At 39.7% G+C, this 20,536-nt stretch overlaps 1 protein-coding gene across 3 annotated transcripts in view; it reads right to left on the bottom strand.

Annotated features, from left to right (window-relative positions):
• Window positions 1–20,536, bottom strand: part of Sema5a (semaphorin 5A) — a 431,215-nt gene that overhangs the window by 151,484 nt on the left and 259,195 nt on the right. For all 3 annotated transcript variants that reach the window (NM_001107659.2, XM_063281754.1, XM_063281755.1), the window contains one exon: window positions 4,272–4,334. In NM_001107659.2, the coding sequence (NP_001101129.1) occupies window positions 4,272–4,334 (63 nt within the window). The remainder of the gene's footprint in view (window positions 1–4,271; window positions 4,335–20,536) is intronic.

Below are 20,536 nucleotides of genomic sequence, written 5' to 3'. Positions count from 1 at the left end.
CCTTGAATCCCTAGATTATAAATTTCATGCCCCTACTACATGGAAGGTTGCTTGCACTTGACCCAGCAATGCCAAGGGAGAAAAGTCGTCACATTTATTATCCTGGGCTCAGCAGCCAGATGAGGAATGCTCTCACTAGAGAAGAAGTGGGTGCAGGAAATAGCCCCCTGCAGGTTCAGCCACCTCCTTCCAGACATCATATCTTGGTGGCTGGGCAGTGAAATGCATTGTGCCATATAGCACATCAAATTGTAGCACACACAATTATAGCACACGCAACTTTTTGGAAGAGTAGGAACAAACTGAGTTCAGTGAAAATGCTTGCATTGTTTGCATTTTTAAAATGTCACATTTTTCCATTGTTCTTTTTGTTACAGGGAGAAGGGAGACTTTGTAACTCTGTGCACATTCTCAGAATACTACAGCACACGCAAATTTATTAAAGTATTTGAATTTTCCTTATAAATTCATCACCACTATGAAAAGACTGAATTCCATCCCTCCAAAGAGACACTATATATTAGTAAATTGAAACATTACTTGTCTCATATTCTAGAATCTGTCAGCCTGGAGATCTTTGGGATGTCTGAAATCTGAATTCAGGGCCCGCCCACTGATAGCACTCTTGGTATGCTTTTTCCCATTATGAGTGATTGTCCTGCTTTCATTCTTTTATGTGTCCAGGGTGCTGGACTTGTGCTCCTCACTGGATAGTAATCATGCCAGGGTCCATTTGAGGGAAGAAAGAGAGATGTGAACTAAAGAAATAGGACGTTTTTGGGTGGGAATATAGGCATCATTTGCTCCATGTTTCTATTCTAACATGTTAATGAAGCTACCATTTTGTTCCTGGTTTTTTGGTTTTCTTCTCTTTTGTTTTTGTTTGGGGCCTTACTTTTACATCAGGCTGTCTCCAATCTCTCAAGGACTCTAATGTTCCTAACTCGGCCTCTCCATGGATTAGAATCATAGGCAGGGATCCTACTCAATAGCAGCTGCATAAACTAAATTTGTTATCAATGGAACACGGCTTTTTAAAACTCTAGATAAATTCATCATTATACTTAATGCAGCCTAAAATAAAATATAATTGATCTTGCATATAATATATAGTGTATGAAATATATCTTCATTTGTTTTAATATATGTCTTAAAGATCCAACAGGCACAGTCAGAATTAATATAACTACCCAAATTTGCCATTATCCTTAGTCCATTAAAACCTAAATCTATGAAATATATCATAGGATGATTTGATGTAAGTACATTTGTTTTCTCATTTCCTTTATTTTTATTAAGGAAACTCAATTTATTGTATTGACAATTGGTCCCTTCATTGGATCAGGGGTATATTACCTACTGGGCATGAACGATACCATTCTAACACATTTATTTAATTTCTAAATACAAAATTACCATAGGTCACAGCTTAAGGTGAAACATGGACTGGTGGGTTCAGTTGAGCAATTTCCCTAAGTAGCAATAATACAGTAGAAAATGGAAACTAACTGAATGCTTTGATTAAGGGCTTATAGACTGTGCTGCAGAGACACTTCCAGAAACCCCATGGCTGAATACGTCTTGGTGTTCTTTTCTAACTCACAAGGACCACATAGAGACTGAAGTCCAGGAAGAGGAATAGAATTAACTATTAGCATTTTTTAAGTCTGTGAACCAAATATGTAAGTATATTCCTAGTAAAATACAAAAAGAGAATACTTCAGGAGCTAGGAAAAATCGAACAATGAAAACACTTCTCATTTTCATATATTAAGCACATGAAAGCACAGACACACACCCCCAAATGTCTGGAGAAAATTTGGTTACTTTGGCTTGTCATGCCATGGTGGGCACAGGTAGGCGAGATGCTAAACCTGCCGTATGAAAGAATGTATCCTCAGAAAAAGTCTGGTCCCCATCATCGAAAGTGGTGAGGGTGATAAGCTGTATAGTAACCTTAGTGCATTCATTTACTCACACAATATTGCTGACTTCCACTTTGTGTGCCAAAGGGCTTCAGAGCAGCACCAGAGCCATAAAGAAACCATTGGCATAGCTTGTGGGCCAGGACTGGATGATTAACACAGCTTGACAGTGTAAAGACAGATGGCCACCGGGTTTTTCAAGACTGATAAGTGATGGAATGTAGGTTGGAATACAAAAGCGGTAGCCTAAGAGTTGAGCCAGGAAGGCCAGCAACAATGGTCATGGAAATAGGGGATTGACAGCAGAAAATTCTCAAGTGATAATAGGGTTCTCCTGAGTCCTGAGGACAGTACGGGGACAGGGTGTTCAGGTCTGAGGTTATCAAAATCTAAACCCCAAACCACATTTATAGACATAGACTCAGTGACTTGTCAACAAAACCCATTGTAAGATATCTGCTTACTGGTGCAAATCCAAGACATAGAAAACAAGAAAAGAAGTAAGAAAAAGTTGCCAAAATCAAAGTGAAAATAAAAAGGAAAGAGGGGGAGGAAAGGAACACCCTAAGGGAGGAGAAAGTTTACTCAGTGCCCAGGCCTTCTGGAAGATGATGGCGTCACTAGATCAAGCGCTGTATTAAAGCTGGGACCCTGGAGAGAAAGTCTAGTGTGTCCGCCAGTGAACAGTGACTTTCACCATCACTATCTCCTCCCCATGGAGCCTACCTGCCTTAGCTTATTGCTTAGGATACAGGGTTTAAGTAGGGAAACCTATAGGAACTGTAGGGGAAGGTACCCATCCCTTCAAGACTGTGACCTTCCTAAGTCAGGGGAAGATGATGGGATGCAAGATTTAGGAAACTTCCAATGTTCATGTACAACTCCCTGAGGTTTGGGAGATGTTTGTTCATGACGCCTCAGGAAGAGTCACACAAGAGAATGGTTCATGCTCGGAAAACTTGGCTAGAGGAGAAAAACACCAGTTCTATGGCACAGTCACTATATTGAGCCTCAACATCACAGGGAGGCCTTGGCCACATAGAAGTCATATCTCCAAACATTGCTGTGTTTTATAAAACTCTCTAAGGAAGTTAGAGTCCTCTGGTATGTTTTTATTTATATCATTTTACACCCTTTTATTTGGGAATATTTCATATTCTGCTTCTTTGCAACCTGGAGCTACTAGTATAGTTTGGTAAATTTTTAATGATTTAGCTCAGAGGTATTTTTGATGATTAAATATCCTTCGATATTTAATATCCAGTGTCTATCAATTTCTTGATTCTTTCCATGACTCCCTCACCTTTCTCCTTTGCCTCCTCCTTCTCATTCTTTCCCATCCTTCCCTCCCTCTCTGTATTTGTGTATTCTACTCCTGCTAAGTTTATGCTTTATTCCCACCACTTACTCTTCTGTATCCCTGAGATCTGCATCACCACACAATTTTCAGATCTTTTCTTCTAAAGGGCAGGGAGCAAGCACCAAAACTGGAGGAAAAGGCAAAGCATTGTACTCCTTATCAACACACAGATGGGGACCACTTCCTACTGCTCACTGCATCTCCTGTATTGGTCCTCATGCTCTTGGCCCTGAGGACAACTCTGCCCCTTTGCATGTAGCCACATTTCCCCACGAACCAAAGTGCAGCCATCATTGGAGAGGCAGAGCCAGCAACAGATCCAGGGGCAGTAAGCCTGAGGAGTAGCTACAGGGTAATTTCCCTAGGACACAAAAGACTTTTTCTACAGGTAGACGGGGTTCCTGGAAAGATAAAGTCCTGTGCATTGTACCAAACCCTAGTTGTGTGAGAGGTCTGCATGTGAGCATGAGAGTGCCCTCCCATCTTCATCTTCAACTCTCAGTGCTCTATGTATGAGAATTTGGGAATGTAGACTTTGGCACTGACAAAGATAGAGCAACCATCAAGAATATACCTAGTATAATTTTGATGCAATGATTTTATTGAGCAAGTATCCAACATCTGTCTGGTATGTACAAGGCCATGCACTCCTGGTACTACAAGGTAATACAAGTATTCAACTACTTTCTGTAGTTAACTACGAAATATATAACAGGTGAATTAAATTCTACTTTAAAATTCTGTCCTTTAATTTTTCTGAGAATGTCAGAGTTTATTTTGAATCTTATATAGTGATTCAAAGGATAAATTAGGTCTTAGTTTGCTTTTTGATCCTGTGTGAAATGCATGATTTTGTGACTCATTCCCATTGAATATTGAAACATGAAGTATATCTTCTTCACATATACCTCACTTTGTAGAGAACAGATACCTTATACACAGTCCTCAGTGCAACGTGGGGTAGCTGTACATAGCTCTGTCCTTACCTTCGATTTGCCCTTGCTGTAACAGGCCTTCTTCGTGGCTTCATCACACTCCCACTGCACAGCCTGCAAAGAGACCAAACAAAAGTTAGGGCTTTGAGGAAACGGGGGTTGGGGGAATAATGAGGTCCTGGTGGCTAGATTAGATCCTATCAGAGGACCCTTATGCTAGCACCTTCAGTCCTGAGTAAAATTAATACCAAATATAGAGTATCAAGTCACGGGCTCACATTTGACTTTCAAATTAAGACATTTAAATGACTTAGAACTTGCTTCATGTCAAACTGGCAGTGCCTTTAGACTCAGTTACTGGTAAACAAGATTGATTGCTTCTGGGAAATGAGGATAAGGTCCCAGTAATGGAGATCATGAAACACAGATGAGGACCACTTCCTACTGCTCACTGCATCTGCTGTATTGGTCCTCATGCTCTTGGCCATTAGGACAACTCTGCCCCTTTGCATATAGCCACATTTCCCCATGAACCAAAGTGCAGCCATCATTGGAGCTGAATCATTCAAAGACACAGAGCTTACTGCAGTCATCAACATGCATGGATAATGCCAGGCATAACTCTGCATAGTCTAGCTACCACGGTACTTGTATACATGCCAGTCAGGGCATGACTGGTTCATGTGCAGAGCACTGGGACTGTTTTCAATCTCCACACTACCCCTAGCTCCATTTAGAACCGTGATGTTTAGTACTTTGCCAACTTTTCAAATCTAACCCAGACTGATCAAGTTGGCAGGTGCATTAGCACATCCAGTCACGAAGAGAACTGTGATACTTAAGATGGTAACTCGAGTTTTGGACACAGAGGGGATTTACAACATAAGTTTCTGAGTCACTTAACACCAGTTCAATCATTGAACTATTGTTCTTTTCTACTATTTTTGTAGTATGTAGACATTTATGTGGGAAGTCTAGGTATTTTTTCATATCCTCCTGTTGTAATTTTTTTCTAGCTGTTAAAATTAGATTTCTGAAGATTCAGTTATGGACCAGTGAAGATATTTTCAGGAAAACTTATGAGGAACAATCTTTCTAGGTCAGAAAATGTCAGAGAAGAAACTAGACTCAACCCAATATAAACCAAAGTAAACTAATATGCAGGAAAATACTGGCCTCCGCCAACCACCAGGAAGAATTGTTTCTCGATTCTCCAAAATTTAGGAGAATATAAGGTCAGGCGCTCTTGCCAAACACTGGCACCCAGCAAAGGTAGTCATAACAACTGTGTGCAGGGTGGCTTATCCGTCTCAACAAACACGAGACCATGAGAGAGCAATCCACACAGAGCCCCCTTGCTGTTCCTCAAACGGGAGCAGAGCCATGTCTGTTTATTATGATCATGTGAAATCATCAAGAACGCTGTCAGTGTGGATGACCATGAATAGGCGAGTGTTAATTCTAAGATTCTTTCCTGGGTCACTGTGTATTGGGGACAGTGAAAGTGCAGCTAATCAGTGTCTCAGGCAAGAACTACCTTGGATTCCATCCAGGAAGGCAAATATTTCCATCAACAGTGAAGGGGCCAGCACAGAGCTGGACACACAGCACTGTGCTGTGAACATTCCAAAAATGAAAATAAAGTCACTGTTACCCCTGTGTGACCTTTTATATGCTCCCTCTTTCTTACATCTCTTCATAGAAAACTCCCGCTGCATATTTGCTCTTATTTAAATATAAAACAGAATCAAAGAGCTGATACATTCCTTTAGCAACAAAGAACTTATTATAAATTTAAGCTTATATTACCAAAGGGGTTGATGCCATTGAACAGAAAGAGGGGTTCCAGTGATGCAGCTCTGAGCATGTCCATATGGTGAAAACTTCAGTGGAGGAGGTGCTCACACAGAGACACACAAGACATACATATTGATGTATGTCTGACAAGAAGGATGATGCATTTCTAGCCTGCCTGGGCTGTAGAGGAGTTATGCTTAGGATGAGTGACCTGGTGGGACCTTAAACAGAGACCTGAGGATGGAGCCCTTGTTTATCAAGTGGGAAATCTGAGAAGAATGTAAAAAAAATAAATGAAAATATTAATAGTCTCCTGAATAAACATAAGAGGTCTGGGCAGCAGGGTGAGCCTCAGGATTAAGAGGAAATATGAATCAAATGCCATCAATGTTCTTAGATCTCACTGCTGCTGCCACTGGTAAACAAACAGCTTCTCAATTCTAGCCAGCGCTCAAGTAGCCTTCACATTTTCAAGATAAATATTGGCCAAGGACAAAGAGTGAAAAGAAATAGCAAAAAAGAGTGAGTTTTTCATAAACATTTCATTACTTTGTCCAGAATTCTGAAAAACAGCAACTACTCACACACGTTTATTAGACCAATAGTAAGATAGGACATATTGATGTTTCTCTTATTTGAAGTAGAGGGTAAGCTTCTGGAGGCGCTTCTTCTCTATCACCAGCCTTTAACAAGACTCAAATCCAAAATTAATTAGAAAGCATGACTGTTTATATTTTTTTATGGCTTCACAGTATTCGTGAATAGAGGGAAAGAAGATTATATATTAGTGGCAGAAATTCACCAAGAGAAGATAGGGAGGGACACATGTTGTTAGGTATCGCGGAACTGTACAAAAATGAAGTTGCAAAGGAGACTTTTATAGATTAACAAAAGAATTAAGAATTCTGGATTAATCTCATAACATTTTTCTTTTCGTTCACCAGACTTCACCCACTTGGTCCTCTGGCAGCTATGGAAAACATGTTTCCACAGGAGAAGGCCAGAGGGGTACATGGAATTATACTGCATTAGAGTTTACTTCTCAGTTTCTACTGTTTTATTCAAGCTCAGCTTTCCATGAAGCTCATGTATGCCTTTTATTATAAGGACCCATCCTTATGGATGAAAGGTCTTTGTCTCAAACTTCATTATAGTCTCACCGAAACTAGTTATTAGTATGTGTATCATGGTTTAGGAGCAATTTGGCCCACAATTGACTTAGGAAGTGTTCTATATACTTGTCTTCACATTCATTCTAGCTATGTTGTGCCTCCACCCCCTAACTTATTTTTCTGGCAGTCAAAACAAATGCTAAGGCATTACACATTTCCAACGTCAGTACAACTCAGTCATACATTCTCAAAATTAAATTTAAAAAAAAATCTTTACTTTTTATTATCTTTTGTCTTTTCTACTACAGGAGAGAAAAGAAACATGAATATTCTATTATTCAATGTTTAATGTTCATTTAACATGTCAGAAGCAAGCATCAAACAATAATAGTGGTATACATAGATACTCAATGAATCAACGATCTTGAAATCTACATTTATAAAAACACGTTTCCTAGATGTAGCCCATTTTTCTACAAAGACACTTAACTATCTTCTGTGATATTAAATAGATTTAAAAGTTTTGCTGTGATTCCTTACATGACCTCTTTTTTCCACTTAATATTCATTAATTATCTACTAAGTATGCTACGTCCTGCTAGATGGAAGATAGATAATATGTGTGTAATAAATTATGAAATAAAATTATTTCAAAATCTTAAATAAAAGAGTTTACGTCAGGTTTTAGCAGAGCACACAACAGCACCTGCATCATTTTCCTGGTACAGTAGCTTCATGGTGGTGTATCTCAAGGCCAGGGGTCTGCTTGGGCTTACAAGCATTCTCATTCAATATTTGGCAGGTGGCAATGCCACAATCCCATCAGTAGAGAAGCATACAGGAAAACAGAAGACTGACTTTTAGGACTATAGAAAGCCAGGGATGTAAGAAACAATCTGGTGTTTCACAGTAGACTATAACACAACTCGTTACTCTGCACAGGGACATGCTCCGGTCATGACAAATGGAGCTGTGATCTCAAGAGTAAGTCAGATGTTGGGAAGAAAAAGATTGGCTCTCTTTCTATACTTGTTCCATACATACGAATCCACAGTTCTCAGAAGTCTATAAACAAAGCTGTGTATTATCGCATTCCACAGCAAGAGAAGTTAATTAGACAGGGACGAGCAGTGGTGGATGCTTTTCATAACAATGAGGAGAACAACATTCCAGGCAGATGGGCCACTGCTCTTTCAGCAGATGGCTCTGCTAATTAGATACTGGCAAAAGATAACATTTAAAAAAACTGGTTTAATTACACAGCACCAAAAATTAACAACCACCTGAGGGCTTTGTGGGTGTGTGTGTGTACTTTTCATATGTTTGCATCCATATTCTTATGTCATGTATTTCTGTGGCACACTGGAGAGTGTTACATTGTCACCACTATTATAAACAAATTGTCAGGGACTGTGGGGCCATACCTTTGTTCAAAACAAGCAAAACTTAAATGAAACTCAAAACTAGTGGGGATTGCAGTGTCTGAATTCTAACCAGCCTTGAATGTGGTTGTCTTCACTACTTACCTTAATTTGGCAGTTATGTCTGTTCCAGAGTGACATAAATCTAATTGTTCAGAGGTAAAATATTTTAGTCACTTTGGGAGAGCTGTCCAATGCTCAACATTGTCTTTATGTCTTACAGAAAATATGATTTTTCATTTTCATTTGGATCCATAGCATATTTGCCTCCTGATTATGTCAAGCGGCTATTTCCCATGGGCAGTTCCTCAAAAATCACGAGGCTAGAAAGGAACTTCCTCTAATTTCTTTCTCTAATATCTGCCTACAACAAAAAACCATAATATCTTTTTAAAAAAAATCTTACTGGACTAACATCAATATGCAAATCAGTGATGTCTTACTCTTAGAGTTCTCATAAGTATTAAAATATTTTTAATGACTATACATTGAGACCTTTATTGTTCTTAACATAATACCAAATCAAAGTCACTTTGGCTAAATACATAATGGCTCCAAGCGTGTTGGATATTCTTCGTGTATTTGTTTTCTTAATTGGTATAGATAATGCTGTAGTTTTCCCTGGGCTGTATAACAAACTGTATGATTTTAACAAAGTAAATTTGTTCTTTTTTTTTTTCTTTTTTTTTTTTTTCGGAGCTGGGGACCAAACCCAGGGCCTTGTGCTTGCTAGGCAAGCGCTCTACCACTGAGCTAAATCCCTAACCCGTAAATTTGTTCTTACACATTTGGAGGCTGAGTGTCTTAAATCAGGGCAGTAATGGATTGCTCCTTTAGAAAGTAGGAGGAAGACTGTCTAGGCCACTGTCCTAGCCTTTAGCAGGGAAAGGGTCTTGGGTATTCCCTGTCTTACACTTAGAATTCTCAGGCCTTCTCCTGTATTTGAATCACATCTCCCTCTTCTTGTAATGTCACTAGCCACTGGATCAGAGCCCAGTACAAACCAATAATGATGACCCCATACTAATTATAGTACATGTACACAATTTATTTCCAAATAATGCCGCAATTTGAGATGTGTGGTGGCTTTGACTGGGGTGGCTAATAGTAAACCCAGTACCATGTCACATTTGGAAGGACAGTGATACATCAATAAGAGCCATTGCTCTGAGTGAAATTATTTCCCAAATCCAATGCAAAAACTGACAATTTCTTGAATTTCTAGGCACTAGCTGCCATAGAGGGGGTTTTTACACATTTATCTTACTTAACTGTCTATAATGCATATGATAACTACAATTACTATAAGATTTTGAATGAAGATATTATCTGGGTATTTGCCAAAGTCCCACAGATTTCAGGTGGTTGACTAACACTGAAATTTTATGGCTTGAATTTGAGCCTATCCTATCCTGTTACTGGGACTGTCAGGTTAAATGCTTCTTGGTTATTTGACTCATGTGGTCAATTCCTTCCTTCCCTCCTTCCTTCCTTCCTTCCTTCCTTCCTTCCTTCCTTCCTTCCTTCCTTCCTTCCTTTCTTCCTTTCTTTTTGCTGTGATTCATACCTGAAGCCTACAAATTTGTATATGTCTAAAGTCAGAGCTGTTGGCATTCAGTATAAATTAATCACAAAATCCATTGATTCACATGTCTTAGAAAGTATTCATTTTTAAAACCCAGTCACAGAACAAGTATTGATTTTAAGCAGCTTGTGATTCCTCTAATGCAACAATTGCCTGGCCAGGGTGTGACCTAGCTTTTGCTAGGCTGGTGTTAAGAACTCAAGCACAGACCAATTTTGATACAACAGCAGAGTTCTCTTTCTTCATAGATGTGGGGTCCCATTGTTGCCATCCCCATTACACTAGCAATGGAAACCAAAGGTATCTAGAACATTCTATCGTCTTTCCTACTACCTCTGTCCATTCTGCTCCAGGTGGATTATGGTTCTTCGCATGGCCATTGAAAGCAGCCTTGATTTGGCCAGCCTCGTATGTAGCCTGTGGACTATCTGACCTCAATTTCTGACTCAAGGAGCCTATATAGCCATGGCCTATATCTCCTGCAAACTTATGCTCAAGTATTTATAATCATAAAGATGTAAACTTCTGTCTGGTATGGGGATTTACTTCAGTGTTAATTACTTGTGCAGCATGTTAGACCTTTGCTTCAATGGAGAAAATACCAAAAACAAGCCCTAAATCCCAAAGACAAAAGCATCAATGTGTATGTCCTGTATACCAATCTGTGCCTGGTCAGGAGGCTAACTTGCCTGTTTCACTCATATATAACATATAGCACCTAGAGCAAACACACACACACACACACACACACACACACACACACACACACACACATCAGCAATCACTGGATACTTGCTAGAAAAATGAATACAGAATGTCCTACACCAGTGACAAATCTGGCTCCAGACCATCCCACCGGCTCCCAACCGCCACCATGAGGAAGAGGCACATGGGAGATGAAGCCTCTGAGTTGGCTGAGTGAATTCATAACATATGGCCACCAACAGAGTTCCTCCTAACTTTGGACAAGTAGTCCACAGGACCTGCCTTATGAAGAGGGGACAGGATCATCTAGAACAGAGATTCTCAAAATGACAAAGCAGTGACTATATTATCTAACTGATATTGTAAATCACTCATAAAAAAGAAGATAAGGATAAAGCTGGGCTACGGGTCAGTATTGTGCAACAATAAAGCTTTAGGAATGTGTGAGGCTAAATAGCTTGGAGCTCCTGTCTCAAGAGCTCGCACTATCTACTTACCTGTTTGCTTTTCTCTGGTTTCTACTGCTGAAATCATACATATGCGTACCATAAGGAATTGGAAATAAGGCCATCCTGGAATCTCAGTTATGTTTGGATGAGATCTGAGACAACATTGGATTCCTTTTCCTCAGGCTGTACAGTAAACAAAGGCCTCCGGATGCCACAACAACAAAGCTTATCTGAGATATTGGGAGGCACAAATGATAAACCAGGGATTTGGGGAAATAGCTGCCTCTGGTGACTGAGCCACTCCAAGTACTGGACCAGGGGATAGAAGAATTGAGTGAGACAGGGGAGTTCCCATAGACGCACCCCTCAGCAGGCGTGAGCCTTCTGCCATGGTGCTGGGAATGGAAATAATTAGTGACTATCCCTATGTCAGGAAGTATTACACTTTCTAGTGAAGAAACCCGAGTTATGGAGGCCAGCATAGAGGAGTCCAACAGGTGCTGCACCTCAGAAGCCTCCGTTAATAAAAACCGTATGTGAAGGGAAGGGTGGTCACAGCAGTGGCTCTTAGTTACAGGGTCAGAGAAATATTCTTGCCTCCAGACTTTCCAATAGATTATTTCTATGAATCCAAACAAGTCTGTCTTGAAACATGGTCTTGTCCATTCTGTGAGCTTGAATTTAGTGAAATTCCAATTGCAGGAGGAATGAGTAGTTTTATACAGAAGTTCCTGAAAGTATGGTCCCCTCATTACATGACCCCATGGGAGCTCAGTCAAGCTTGAGACAGAAGTCCTGACATCACAGGAGCCAAGCACCAGGACGACGCTCCTTATACTCAGAGTTGCCAAACATGTGTCTTTAAAAACATTTAATTATGCCCCTTGTTACAGATAGTGTAAATATATTTGCTAGAAACTAGCAAGTAAAAATTATGATTTTCTTTTTGAAATAATATTTACTGTGCATCTATAGACAGGTATCCTGAAAGGATTAAGCTGTGAAAACTATCAAACATAAGTGAGTCGCCTAAGATTATTTGAATGCTTTAAGGGACACGTGCATGAGACCTAAAACAATTGAAAAAAAATCAAAGTGGCATATGGGCTACTCTTAGGAATAAGTAACTTGGTATAACAAAGCCTGAATTATAGTTGTCTTCACAATGGTGAAGTCGCGTGGCTTCAGGCAACACTTGCTTTCACATATCTGAGGAGAAAAGGTAATCACGAGCTAACAATGTTAAGAAAGTAAGTGGAAATAAACCAGCTTGCCCTTAGTACAGGGGTGAATTCTTGAGCTACGTGATGAGACTCCTGTCACAATGTGGGTAAAGAGCTGTAAAGGGACTGTATCTAGCTAGAAACCCGAAGGACCTTGTTGGGGGACAGTGTAGAGCAGCTGTGGGAAGGGGCAGCAGCACTCATAGCTTGGGGAAGGTGGTGATGCAGGCGTCCCATGTGCCTTTGTCTGTCTTTGTCTTGTATTTTATTGATGTTATTAGAATGTCTTAAATTTTCAGGAAAACTGTCTCAGTTTTCATTTTGTGTGATCATTTCTCAATTGTAATGTAAAGTCACCAAAGCTGTTGTCACCAGTTTATTTTACTTTATTTTTTTATTATCAAATATCCTGGCTGAATCCTACCAAAGTACTTCTGGCATCAACTCTCAGATCAATAGCCAATATAGATGCAAATATATGGGATTTTGTTTCCAGCTTCTCTGTGAATCTTTTATATTTTTCTTTCCTTTTTTTTCCTTCTGACATTGGCTTCAGGAAAACAAACAATTCTTGAGATCTCATTAATTTTCCTCTGGAAATCTTGGATAGAGTGGGCACTCTACACTTGCCAGAGCGCTTATAAAGACAAAATTATGCATCTTTACTGGGGAAATATTTTATGCTCAGTGAGCCACTCAGAATTCATTATTCAACTCTTACACAAGTACTTTTGGAGACACATCTTCTACAAAGATTGACTTTACTACCAGCTTGAGAACATATCGATCTACTTGTTTTCAAGATATTTGGGAAGCACCTCTCATGAGCTTTGTACTTTCCTGTTCCTAAGAGTTTTTACTTTCAGTTGAGAGAAGTGGACATTGAAATGTATCTTCTGGTATATGTTTGGCGGTCATGTTTTGCTCTTACATTTTAAAACAATACATACCGGGTGACACACTTCTGGCTGAGGAAAGCATTACTTACAGTTATGTAAAGATGTTAAATGAGAATTTTGTAACAACTATGGATATATCCTTTGTCAAGCTAATATTTAATAAAATCTTAACTTGACTGGCTTCTCTCTGCCCACCCTGCAAATTCCGTTTGTAAATCAAATGAGTCACCTACAACCAAAGAAGTTTTGTCATTTCTTTTATCAAGTCTTTCTTCATTTATATTGCAATCCTATTACTTTTATACCAGAGGTCTTAAAATATTATTCCTACTAGCAGGATTTTTGTTTACAAAGAGCTCTTAAAAACTAAAACTGTTTGAAGTTAAAGAAAGCCAGGAATTGGTGATTTAAAAAATATTCACATCTATATAGTTCCATTGACAATGCATACTTTTTTTATTAAATTCATTCTTTCATTCTATTTGCAGTAGCTTCTTTGTTACGAGATGGGCTATAATTTGACAATTAACTGTCAGATTTTCCATCCTCAACCAACCTCCCATGAAATGAGTTTAATTTGGGGTAAATTAATTACATACAGTAATGAATTTTGGTGTGTGGCTATGAGTAGACTGTAAAATACAGAGCAGGGTCTGAAAGTATAAAACTCTTGGGCTAGATAAATGTTGTTCTTGTAAAACATCCACACCAACAGCCTGGGCCTGGAAATAGTACTGTGAGGTCAGAGAGAAGATTTTACAGATGTGATTGCAGTCTAGGCTTTGACCTGGGACAGTGAGGGGATGTAATTTTCCCACAGGAGGAGGCAATGTGGACACAGGCTGGGGGTTCATAGAGCCACACTCAGAGAAGTTGTGTGCACCCAAAAGTAAGGGAAACAGAACAGGGGCCTCACTAAAATTCCAGGGTATACCACCCTGCTGCTGCTCTGGCTTTGTATCACAGGATCGCTTCTAAACTTCTGTTAAGAATGAGTTTATGTTGCCATAAGCCTTCCTGTGTGTGTGTGTGTGTGTGTGTGTGTGTGTGTGTGTGTGTGTGTGTGTGTGTGTGTGTATGCGCACTCAAACACGTGGAGGGCATTGACTATGAGATGAGTAATTAAGAGAGGTTTCATTAAAGGCCTGAGAGGGGTAGAGATAAAGAGACTGTAGTGAAGCCACTGCAGATGCACAGTCAGACAACAGGAAAAGGACAAGAAGGAAAAACTAACAGCACCAGGCATGTTAGGACAGAAGTCTTTTGAAAACTTAGAAACAAGGACAAACAAATTTTGAGTTTGGCTGAAGTGAATTCCCATGTCTCCCATGCCTGGCTTTGGAGTTGGATTTGAATGACAAGAACAATATGTCTTCTCACCCCATAAGTAACTCACCTCTGCTCATGAGAGGCAACCTAATAATTGTTTCTAAGGAAAATATGATAGGAAGGCAGATCTATTTCCAAAATGGTTAATTGAAAAGGACCAAACTCACACAAATTCATCACACTTTTGAAACAGACTTTTATTACTCGGTAATAAATTTTAGCTTTCAGACCAAAAGAGAGAGAAAGAGAGAGAGAGAGAGAGAGAGAGAGAGAGAGAGAGAGAGAGAAGCACAACCCAAACACATGACAGGTACCCCTAACATGAGAGGAATTCAAAACAGTTCGGCACAAGACCTTTTCTTCAAAGTCACACCACAGTGATGTATTTGCTTGGAATTTCATGTCCTAAGTCAAGCAAATGAGATGATATAAAAAATGACACAAACAGAAATGAAAAATGAGGGGAAACTTGCAAGTCGCCATCTAGGACATGCAGGGAAGCTAAGGAGGTTGGAATTTATGAGCAGCAAAATAAGGGAAGCAGAGCAAATTATGTTTTACATCAGCTAGTCTTACATTTCTCTCAGAATTCTGAAAAGAAAATGTTACTAAATGCTAATTTTTTTCTGCCTCCAATCTAGTCAGAAAAGGGCATTTGACCTTAGCCAGCAGGCATCACAGTTCTCAATAGACTTGAGAATTTCAGCTAAAGCACATCCCCATTACAACTCTGAATGTCAACAGCAAAAACTCAAGGCTCGTTATAAGTGATACTGGGGATAACTCTGAAAGTTTAACTGTGAATGTGAGTCCCCACTACCAACTTTCACAGCAGCATTATGGATTTATCCCAACGCAGCATCTGAACTTGTGAAACTGAGTCACTCCCACGAAACTAGGGTTGGCAGCATGTTGGGAGGGCAAAGGGTACAAGAAGTTACAAAGTTACAAAGCAGTAACAGTGTAACACCATACAAGGCTGGCAGGACAAGAGCAGAGAGAAATTATTCCAGCTTGTACATATACCCAAATGACCAGAAGTGATGTTGGTGTCTGCATATTCAATCTTCCCAGCAATCAAGCAACCGGTGGCCCCATCATGAGTCTTATATTCAAGTGATACGTGCAGGTGGAAAGATGCACTTCAAGGCTGCTAGGCGATCCTGGGTCTGTTAACTTACCTGCAATGGTGTTTTCATCAATGAATTGCCTGAATCTGCTTGACTCCTGATCCCTCCCATTTTAACAAAGCCTTGTTGAAAGGCTGGGCCTGCCTGCTTTGAATGTGTTGTAACAAGAAGCATGTGTTGCTTTCTCTTTGTAATAAAAGACAGACAGACCATGGCTAAGACGATGGCTAGGGAGATATCTGCCTCTTTATGTTCTCATTTCATTGATGCTGATTCCTCCCCCATCTAAGCGCTCAAAGGTCATGTAAAACACAAAACTTAACTCAGGTAACTTTATCACTACAATTCTTTATGCTTATCCAAAAGTACTTGACATGATACTTAGTCCCACAGAAATCTGTCACTGTGACACTAGCAGCCTACATGATACATTTGTGAGATAGTTTTTCTGTATCTCCTCTAATGTAATTTAGAAACCCAATTTGAGGATAGACTCCAGTTTGATTTTTCTGTCTAAAGTTCTATAATAAGTATTCAGATGTAATAAGTCACCAGGTGTGTCTGTGTCCACAACAGAAGCTGGCAGGATGGTCAGGCCGTGATAGCCCACTGATGTTCCAAGCTGAGATCTTCAAACTCCATAAACTTCCTTAGTGGTGAAAGTCAGGTTCTAGCATTCCAAAGGAAGATGGTAGCCACGCCCATCCCATTCTTTCCTATTCCTAGGATGAAAGACAGTAACCACACCCATTCCAGCCTCTCCTATCCCAGGAGGGAAAGACTATAGCCACGCCCATCCCAGCCTCTCCTATCCCCAGTGGGTGGGGGGAGACTATAGCCACGCCCATCCCAGCCTCTCCTATCCCCAGTGGGTGGGGGGAGACTATAGCCACGCCCATCCCAGCCTCTCCTATCCCCAGTGGGTGGGGGGAGACTATAGCCACGCCCATCCCAGCCTCTCCTATCCCCAGGGGGAGGGGGGAGACTATAGCCACGCCCATCCCATCTTTTCATATAGCCAAGAGGAAAGATGGTAGCCACGCCCATCCTCTCAGGGCACAGAGCAGTGATCACCTGGGGGTTTGTCAAGGTCTATAAGAACCATTCCCCTTCCTCAGTCATTTGTAGTGTTCTGCTGTGCTTCACACCAGGGGTTTCCCCTAGGAGGTATAATGCTGATTAGTTAACACCCTGGGTAAGTGCTAAAGTTTAGGGGAGATAGTGGTAGACTCCTTAGGGACTGTACACAATCTTTAGTAGCTCTGAAGTCTTTAATGCAAACAGCTGTACACCACATTCCCTAAGTGCTACCAGTATGATTAAGGTGGCCCATTAAGGAAATCTGTATACACTTCTCAAAAATAAGAAGAATGTATATTTTAAAAGCTAATTTATATGTCAAAATACACCAACTTTCTTCTATGTATTTCCATACAGGTTCTTACTTGGTGGCAACGATTTAATGAATTTTGATGACAGATAATTAGGTTTCTCAATTATACATGGAGAATGTTGTAGCTGTGAAGATCAGACTCCACACACATATGCTCAAATATCAATTATAAGGTATTTAATTGCTTTTTAATTCTTTTCTTTATTTTTTGAGAACTCCATACATATATTCAATGAAATATGATCATATCTGACCCCATTGTCCTGTTCTAGTTCTCCCCAGGTCCCACAACATGCTCCTTCCAACTTCAAGTATTTATATTATTATTATTATACTATTGTTAATAATAATAATAAATAATAATAATAATAATAATAATAATAATAATAATGAAATCTCCTAAGCCAGTTAGTGCTGCCCATAAGTGCAAGCGTGTGGGGCCACTGGAGCATGGACTTTTAACCATAAATATAGTGCCTGGCATAAAACTGCTTCCTATGATACAGGCATTAAATCTAATTGAAAATCAGCTACCTTATACAGTCATGCCATTATTGTACTTGGTGGGCAAACCCTACCTGGCAGATTGGTATTGTAGCATGCAGGTGTCAGGCACTGGCTAAGATCTAAGACCATTACCTATTTTTTAATCAGAAGTCTACATATTACTTTCAGACACTAGGAAAACTAACCAGAAGGAAAGAAATTAACAAGTCAGTTTAAAATGACTTCTCTATGTCTAGTAGCAAAAGTTTCTGGTATCTTCAGAAGGAGAGTGTTACCATGTAGTTATACGAGGCAACTCAAGGCAAATTTTGTTTTGGAGACCTCTGAGTCCTTTTGAAATGATTACTGCTTTTGCAAACTATCTCTCTCTTCAATGGCTTCAATGATTTTCTTTGCACAAAGACTTTCCAAATCTATAACTATTTTGAGCTATCTATCTTCAATGGTGTTTGGACAAATACCATTATAATCTATAGTCACGCTAATATGCAATCCACATGCTTAGTTGGCCAATTTTAAAATGAACATATAAAATACAGATCTGTCAATTCTAAATGTGGTATTGGAAAAAAAACTCACAATCTCACAACTCTCATCATTTCTAGATTTCTGATTGTGGCCACGGCCAAAATAAGATGACCTTTGTGGACATTTCAGCCAATCCCTGCATGTCCTTCAAATAACCACAATCCTCAGAGAAGTAAGTTCTTATCATGATAAAGTGGGTTTGGCACTGCCTTTATATCAGTGTTAAAAAATTACTATAGTGTAACAATCCTAAAATGGAAAAGTAAATCCATGCTTTTCCATGACAAGTAGGAACAAAGACATTCCCATCTACGTTTAATACCAAAACACTCATACTATATGAAACATAAATTTAAGCTTCATCTCATTAGTTCATCGGTTTTATGCCAAGAAAATATCATAAGACAGGCACTGTTAAGCTATTAGTGAAAATGGAAGAGAGAGAGAGAGAGAGAGAGAGAGAGAGAGAGAGAGAGAGAGAGAGCTGTTCTAACTGAAAAATGCATTCAACTAATGTTTACAGAGATCCTATTATGAGAGAGGATTCTGGATATTACAAAGGCCATCTAAAGCCAACTGTTGCATTGTAGAAATTCTTAGCCAACTGAACGATAACAGATGAATAATTCCAATACAAGTTGGAAGTAAAGAGATAGAGTCGTCCTTTAGTATCTGAGAGAGATGTATTCCAGATTCCCTATGAATATCCAAATATGCAGATGCCCAAATCCCCAGAGGAAATAGCACCATAGTCCATGCAGCCACCACATACTTTTCTATATATTTTAAACAATCTGCTGGTGACCCGCAGTATCTACAGGGTTGTAGTAATTATTACAGTACATAGTTTAGGGATAAATGACAACAAGTCTGTACATACTTAGTATAGAAGCATCTTTGATACTCAGTTGAATCTACTGATGCAGATCCCATAGACAAGTGGCCTGGCTACATTTCATGAAAACAGATAACTCTGCAGGAAGAGAGAGCTGATACCACAAACAAAGGTGGGGTGGGGGTGGGCATGTGAGCAGGGATGGATCAATAGGGGATGCTGGGAGAATATAGATGATTACTGAAAGTTACCTACAACAAGGGTAAGGTATGAGAAGCAGACATGCATGTCAAGTTCAAAGAATTGTAAAACATATTTGTGACTGAAACTCAGGAATGATCAGATGGTGGGACACCAGGATGTTTCTTATATGATGTGCTGTAAAATTGGATTTTTAAAAACTGCTTAAGGGCTTTAAACAGTATGGTGTTAAAACACACACACACACACAGATTATATATACATACATACATACATACATACATATGCCAGTCAATGCTGTGTAAGGAAAGGAAACTGTTTGGGTCAAGAAAGTGCTAAGGTTCTAACAGAATCCCATAGAAAACTCAGAGGGAAAGCAGGGCACATAAGAAAAGAGAGTTCATAAGCAGTGCTAGTTTTAGCAAGAAGACAAGTTTAAGAAACAGCAGTGAGACACAATGAGACACAGACTGGGCAGGGTGGTACGAAGATGCACACAGCTACTGTGGGCTGCACAGGCACTGGCAGAGGTATCTGCTGCTTCAGACTGAACAGCTGGATACAGGATAATGATAGGTTATCAATTATCTTCCCATCTCACATGTATTTCTGCTTGAGAACAGGGAGCATCTACTGAGGTACATGTGGCTCTCACGTTTATTTGAGTTTATGTTCTTGGGGAGGTGAGCATAGAAGAGCTGAGTCATAATTCCTTGCAGATGGATGACATTGATTTCCATGTGCCTGATCAGTATACAGGGTCTCCATCAAGAAGCTGCCCGTGACAGAGGATATAAAGTTAATCCAAGTATCTCATGTAAAATTCTTGATCAGGGAGACAAAGGATTTAACCCAACATACGACATGAAGATCAGAAAACCCCTTAGGTTATTATCGCTATCACCATCATCCCTGGTGAACAATGCCCAACCTTGGGGATGAAGCTTTTCCCCAAGAATTTTCCCAGCACTGAGAAGAGTAGAAGGGTCTTCCCTCTGGATCCACTCTTTCCAGCCACCCTGCCTCGGTTTTCTTCCTCACTCTCAGGTGCTGCTTCCTCAGTTGTTAAACACACCCTAATTATTCTTCATTCCGTTTCTCATGTTACCATAAATTCTGATTACTATAACAAAACAATAAACATACACCCCCAATTATGTCACTCCTACATCCAAATATAATGTTTTCCTTTCCAGTGTCCT

The sequence above is a fragment of the Rattus norvegicus genome, chromosome 2, assembly GCF_036323735.1.
Source record: "Rattus norvegicus strain BN/NHsdMcwi chromosome 2, GRCr8, whole genome shotgun sequence".
NCBI classification, from domain to species: Eukaryota; Metazoa; Chordata; class Mammalia; order Rodentia; family Muridae; genus Rattus; species Rattus norvegicus.
Note: the sequence above shows the minus strand (reverse complement) of the source record. Positions and strands in the feature narration are given on the sequence as shown.